Genomic DNA, 7,293 nt, shown 5'->3' on the forward strand with positions numbered 1-7,293 from the left:
CTTTGTAATGTCCTACATTTTTCTGGAATGTCCTATATTTTGTGGTGTATATATATATATATATATATACACACACACACACACACATACATTCATGCTTTGTAGTCATGCTCAAAATGGAGGACATTTGGAATTCCTACTGGACAGAAGGCTGTAATGCAGGACATGTCCTGGAAAAAAAGGACATCTGGCCATTCTGATCCCTTTGCATACTGATTTTCTAGACTTACACGGAGGCTATGTCTTTGAGGTCTTAAATCAAGTTTCCTGTGTTATAAGGTTCAGCTGCCAGGACAGGCTGGTGTGCTGATTGGTTGCTCCGACAACATTTAAAATGTATGTGTGTGTGTGCCTTCAAGTTGCCAGTGGACTTATGGTGATCCCATTAATTTCACAGGATTTTTACATACTGGTTTGTAACTAAATAAAGGAAAATCATAGCCTTACTGTTGTAAATACCACACTAGGGTAAACACCATTAAGTGTTGGACTGAGACTTGCAAGATGCAGGTTCTGGACCTCCCTCAGTCATGAAATTTATGAAGTGTTCTTGGTCCAGCCACTCTTTTTTGCAGCCTGACCTACCTCATAGAGTTGCTGGGAGGTGGAAATGGGGAGAAAGAAAGAGCTCCTTGAACTCAGTAGAAAAAAAGATAAATGTGCACCACTGTGTAAGTTGCTCCGATTGTTTGTAACAGAGAAGCAGGATACAAATAAAAGTTTTTATTTATTTTATTTTTATATGAGCTCATGGATATATGTGAAATAAATAAATGAATAAATAATCTGCCCCTACAGAAAGGGAGGGGTGCTCACCTTTGAAATTACTAACATTAGTTTGGCTACAAAAACAAAGTGCTACAGTCTAGTACAGACTCAGATGCAAAAGGCTGCAATTCTATACATACCTTAGCAGCACTAAACTTAAGGTCCGAAATTTGAGTAAAATCAGCAAGTTTTTAAATTTTAAAATTTAGGCTGCAAACACTTAAAACTTTCCAGACACCAAGGTAATGAAGGGTAACGCTTTATCTGGAAAGTTTATTGCAGAAGGACACATACCAAGCAGAAATCTATGGAACTGAATTTCAGCAATTTAGAAGTTGAAAGAATCAAATATGGTTGTCTGGATCCAACCCATAAATAGATTACTTGTTGTATCATGTTTGTAATGCTTAATTTATAATTCACTTTTAACATTTTATAAAGAAAAAAGCAGTTTTAATTAGATGTAATTGAGTGGGTGTCACACACTAAGTTTTAATAAAGAGGAGTGTAGCATTTAACATTTTATAGTAGTAAATGCAAGCTTGATTTAAAACCTTTAAACCTGTACACTGAAAAGCAGGTCACACTGTGTTCAGTAAGGCATAATCTGTACTCTCAGACCTGCGTCAGCCCCATGAGAAACTGTCAAACTTATTTTCAAGTAAACATCCATAGGATTCAGCTATTAACATTGCTGACATCTTTTAAGGTAATTTTTAAATAACATTAGCTATTTAATTTTCAGTTAGCTTTTATCCATCCTGCACTTTTGAAAGTTGCTTACATAATAGATTTTGTGCGTGTTGGTTGGCCCAAAAAATTTATCACTGTTTTGGGGATTTTGGATGATGAGCATTTGTTTGCTAACATTATTTCCCTAGCACATTTCTTCTATCATAAACAGCTACGTACATAACAGGCAGAAAATTCAGTGTGTAGAATCTTTGTCCATGACTGTGTGTCAGAAAAGGCTAATGTATAGAATTTTTGCTTGTCATGGTCCTTTATCAGAAGGAAAGGAGCATGAGTACAACATGAAATGTTACATTTAGAAATATTCTGTCATCTTTGATCTTATTTGTGCAAATATGTGAATCTTATCAGGCAAGAATCTAGGTGCAATACAGAGAGACTAACAGAAAATCCTGCAGTTCTCCATACATAGGCATTCATTACATTTCATTCATTGAGGGCCAGATCAAAACTTAGTGATGAGTTATATACATGGGATGGGAATCTGTGACCCTCCAATTTTTGGACTTCTCCAGCCAGTCTGCTCAGGGGTGAGGTATGATGGGAGTTATAGTTTAGCAACATGTGGAAGACCATTGTTTCCTTGCCCCTAATGGTAGAGATATGTTTAAAAGTTTCAACCTTGACTTTTAAACAGTTCTCCAAATAGAGTGGGTTTGTAGTTTTCAGAATGAGTCTTGGGCTTTGTTGGACCTATAGAGGAAGTCAAAGTCCAGGATGAAAATCCACCAGCAACATCACCCTGTTCTAATTTACGGTACTAGATATTAAGCCTTTGCAGCAAGTGAAAAATGACAACTCATGTTTTTAAAAAAGTACCGTATTTTCCGGCGTATGACTGGGCATATTAGACGACCCCCAACTTTTCCAGTTAAAATATAGAGTTTGGGATATACTCGCCGTATAAGACTACCCCTCTTCCAACACACACCAAATGAAAATTTAAAAAATCAGATTTAATTTCAATATGGTAATTTTAATTCAAATGCTTATGACATGCAGGTACTTAGCAGGAAAACTTGTATGCAAAGCCTGCTTGAATTGGTCAGCTCTCCCTGCCTGCCCAGCCCTCCCTGTCTCCAAGATTTTATTCTACCGTACTTGTACAGCGCCTCCCTTCCTGCTTTTATATGGTCGCCACATATGGAGGGGATGCGGCCACGGCCATTTTGAGCTCCCCCCACCATATGCGGCAACCACAGATTCTCCAGTCCAGCTCGGAAGTTTCAGCACCTGCCCTATAAGACGACACCCGGCGTATAAGACAACCCCCGACTTTTGAGAAGATTTTCCTGGGTTAAAAAGTAGTCTTATACGCCAGAAAATACAGTAAATGTAGTTGATACTACTGTTCTTAGGGATCTGAAGTAGCCTTATGAAAGAGGCAATTTTTTAGTTTTGGAACTGTACAATAAGTACAGTCTCACTAGCAATAATGGTCTTATTCAGGCTCTGTTTCACTACTCACTTATCAGACAGTAATTGTGAGAATCCACAGACATGTGTAGGCTTGCCCAGTGAGATGATTTATGTACCTCATTTTCCAAACAGTTACTGCACCAGAATGGTTAATAGAAAATAGAAGCACCATCTTCTCTGGTAATCCTCCATGCATCTGATGAAGTGAGCTGCATGAAAGCATTTGCCAGAAGATGTCTTTGTTTGTTTTGTGTTTGTTTATAGGTTTGCTTCGCTTTGTTTTTGCTGCAACAGACTTCATCAGGTGCCCCACTGGTATCCGTCTTTGTATATCTTAGCAATAATTGTAAAACAGTAATGGTAATTGTCTTTGTCATCCATCTGCACCCCATTGTCTTTTCCCTATGTGCAAAGTATTTTACAATTCTTATGAGAGACAGACTGTAACTGGCTCAAGACCACCCCCCAAAATGGGGGTCAGAATCCAAATGCTTCATTCTGTCTTGCAGACAGTACCTTTCAGAAAAAGACACTGAAGGGAAAATAAAAATTAAAGTAATGATAGGAGAAAATCTAACTTTTTCCTAGATATCTAGGTCCATGGAGTGGCTAAGGAACAGGGAAAACCAATTCTATCGCCACTCTTGTATTCCACACTTCCTTCGTAGTTCTTGGGCAGAATCATTTAAAACCTGGATACTGCCTTCTTACCGATCTACCTTGTAGAATTTACCAAATTACACTCTACTCAAGAGTAGATCCTCATCCAATTAAAATGATTAAGAAAAATATAATCATTCAGTATGCAAAGTATGCATCTGAGGAAATAGACTCAAGTCTACAAAAGCTCATGCTACCAGCACCTCTCTTTCAGCTAGTCTCAAAAGGGCTACAGGATCTCTTTTCATACTAATTTTCCAGACTAACACGGCTATGTCTTTGAATCATAATCCAGAGCAATTCATGTGTAAAGTGAATTTATTTCAAATGGACTTACTCCCAAATAAACATGTATTAGATTACATTCTTAACTGAAAGAAAGTCCATTTATTCCAGTGGGACTTCCTTCCATGTAACTGACCTTAAGGCTACAATCCCATGTCTTGAAGCTAAAACACAAGGAAATGAATTAGTTAAAGGTTGTTGTTACATGCAGCCCAATCTGAGGAAGGTTGACACAGAAGTAACTGGTTACTGCCTTAAGTCCTATTGAAAGCAATGGAGTAAGTTAGGAGTAATTGCAGCAGGAGTGGAACCATTATGTGGAATCTGAGTCTGTGCAAATAATGCCAAGGTAACAGAGAATGCATTAAGAATTAAGAGAAGGAATTAGGGTGTACTTGGGGTTTGTAGTCATAAGCCCAGAAGTCATGGAATCTATGTGGTTCCCTGGAGAGCAATTAGAATCCCACTGGCTTGATTCCTCATTTTAAAATTTCGAAACTCACTGGTTGCAAAACTTTTAGGATCTTGAGTTCTGAACCTGCATTCACAAGTGTGGCAAGAAATCAACATTTTACTCCAAAGCAAACATTTTAAAATGTGACCTGGGAGTTTTCCCAAATGCCATTTATCCTGAGTGTGTGTACAACAGGAAGGTTAAAAAGTTTCTAAAGAAGCAGTTTAATTATCAGTATCCACACATAGAAAATGGTTCCAGAAGACAAGCTGTCTCACATTTCAAAGATGTTGACTGTGAGAATGAATGTACAGGAAAGCAGGACTTCCCATTCTATGGTGTTGTTTCACAGTTACCTGAAAAATAGCACTTTGTTAGGATGCCAGAGGAAGAATCTCCTCTCTTCTGTCAAATGTGCTTACAGAAGGCATAGCTAGTTTGATCTTTGAAAAAGTGGTCCTATTAGCCTGTCCCAGCACCCCTTCCAAAGGGTCTTGTGCCACCTTTAAAAGTAATCTATCCACTTTTAGCATGAAGTTTTGGTGGATAACCATCCACTTCTTCAAAAACCCAAACCATAATATCTCTGAGATTTGAATATTGTCCTGGTCCATCATTGCATCTGAGGAAGGGAGAGGGGGAGACAAAATGAGAGACTGGACCCTCCAAAGGAGGATTCTGCTGCCCAATGAATTTTTCCTCCAGCCTCCACATTTTTGGCATTGCAGAGTGAGACACTGAAGATCGTTGCTGTAGGTTTTTTGCTGTAGAATTCAAAGACACAGCTGAGTTAGTCTGGAAAGTCAGTACGCAAAGGCTCTTGCAACACCTTTGCGACTAACTGAAAGAAAGAAGTTGGTAGCATGAGCCTTCATAGGCTTGAACCTACATCCTCAAACCAGAAGGCTGTTAACATGTGATGACAGATGTAATGATGCATGGGATGTTTACATGTAACGATGGCATGCAAACATGCATCTTAGGAAGCAGGCTGGAGTCTATAGGAATTTATCACATGGGACAGATCCCATGCAGAAATGCATTTAAAAATCTGGAAAAAACCACAAAAGCGGGTTGATTTTCTGACATGTTGGGCTTAATAAGCTATAACATGACATTAAGCCAAATGGAAAATTGACAAAAGCCTGCTCCTTTTTACTTTGGGTATTTTCGGAAAGTAAAAAGGAGCTGGTTTTATCTACTTTCTGTTTGGATTAATGTCACATGAATAATTATAATAATAAATTTATTTGCTTATTAACCCTTATGTTGTGTCAAAATCAACCTACTTTTGCATTTTTCCCCAATTTCAATTCGGTTTCTGCACGGGATCTGCATCGTGTGATAGACTCCTATGAAAGTCCATGCTACCAACTTCTTTCCGCCAGTCTCCAAGGTGCTACAAGACCCCTTTGCATAAGCACTTTTCCTGTGTTCACATTCCCTTGGTCTCTGCCTGGCCCTAGACTCAAGTTTTGAGTTGGTCAGTGCTAAAAATGTGGGGAGTGAATAAATACTTAATAGCAGAATCCTTATCTGAGAATTCAATACCCCCATTTTACCCCCCCCCCAAAATACCAAAGCCTCCATGCTCAGTTTTGTTCAGAGGTGCCACCACAGGTCTCCTCCTGCTGCTTTGAGGAAACTGTCTTCCATCTTTTGAAGACATTATATATATTTCAATCTTCAGTCTTCAGCCCCCTCCATATTACTTTCCTTTCCCCAGCAAGCAAAACCATATATATATATATATATATATATATATATAATCAACTTCTATCCCACCTTTCTCCCAAGATAGGGACCTGAGGTTTTTATATGGGGTGAGTGTCTCTGTTTTTAACTTTGGTATTATGTTTTTATGTTAAGACCTTTTGCTCTTTTAACCAGAGGGCATTCATTTTGTTTTTAAACAATAAGAACGACAAATTGTTATTATTATAAAAAGCAAAATTAAATACATCTGGTTAAAACAGTAAAAGGTTTTAACGTAAAAAGATACCCAGGGTAAAAAGAGAAACTAAAACACTCACTCTGTATAAAAACCACTCTGTCTTGATTCTGTATTTTTAAAAAGCCTGAAGCCCCTACAGTGGCAGAAAGGGGGGATATAAGGAGATTAATAATAATAATAATAATAATAATAATAATTGCGCACCCCATATAAAATCCACTCTGTCACGGTTATACATATTTTTAAAAGCCTATATTGGGAGAAAGCTGGGAAATAATAATAATAGTAATAGTAACAATAATAATAGTAACGCGCATCCCGTACAAAAGCCACCCTGTCACCATGACGATGATAATGATGATGATGATGGTGATGATGATTTCTTGCCGCCTCTCTTCAAAGCTCGAGGCGGGGCACAACATCTCAAACTAGTATCCTTAAAAGTCTTCTTGTAAAGTTGTTTCCTAAATGTTTCTTCTATATGTCTGTGTGTGTGTATATATATATATGTAGATATGTATATGAAACATTTAGCAAACAATTTTACAATAAGACATATATATGTAACAACATTGTGAGCCGCCTTGAGTCCCTTTCTGGGAGAAAGGCGACATAAACCAAACGGAAGGGGCAGAAGCGGCGAGCCCTCTCCTTCTGGGGCTTGGACTGACCTGTGGTTACTGCCCAGGGGCTCCCTAGTCCTGCTGGGGCTCATGGTGGCCTCTCCTCCTCCGAAGCACCAGCAGCAGCAGCAGTGGGTCCTCCTTGTGGGGAGCCCCAAGTCCCCTTCCAAGCCCGCCTTTCCTTTCCTCCTCAGTGCAGCCGGGAGCTTCCTGAGGAGGGTCTCCCTTCCTTCTCTCCCTGGCCCTTGGCGCCAAGCTCTAGTCCCCACAGCAGCCCCAACCTCTGGCCTCTTTCGGAGGAAGGCTGCCTGCTGCTGCCTCCCTGGCCCCCTCCCGCTCCGCCTTTCCTGCCCAAAAGCTCCCCATCCTCTGGGGCT

The 7,293-nt window shown here is 39.4% G+C and overlaps 1 protein-coding gene across 1 annotated transcript in view; it reads right to left on the reverse strand.

Moving 5' to 3' along the window:
- Window positions 1-7,008, reverse strand: part of LOC121924964 (cytochrome P450 1B1) — a 25,675-nt gene extending 18,667 nt beyond the window's left edge. The window contains exon 1 of the mRNA XM_042456578.1: window positions 6,965-7,008. Coding sequence (XP_042312512.1) covers window positions 6,965-7,008 — 44 coding nt within the window. The remainder of the gene's footprint in view (window positions 1-6,964) is intronic.
- Window positions 7,009-7,293: the final 285 nt, after the last annotated feature.

The sequence above is a fragment of the Sceloporus undulatus genome, chromosome 1 (assembly GCF_019175285.1).
Source record: "Sceloporus undulatus isolate JIND9_A2432 ecotype Alabama chromosome 1, SceUnd_v1.1, whole genome shotgun sequence".
Taxonomy (NCBI): Eukaryota; Metazoa; Chordata; class Lepidosauria; order Squamata; family Phrynosomatidae; genus Sceloporus; species Sceloporus undulatus.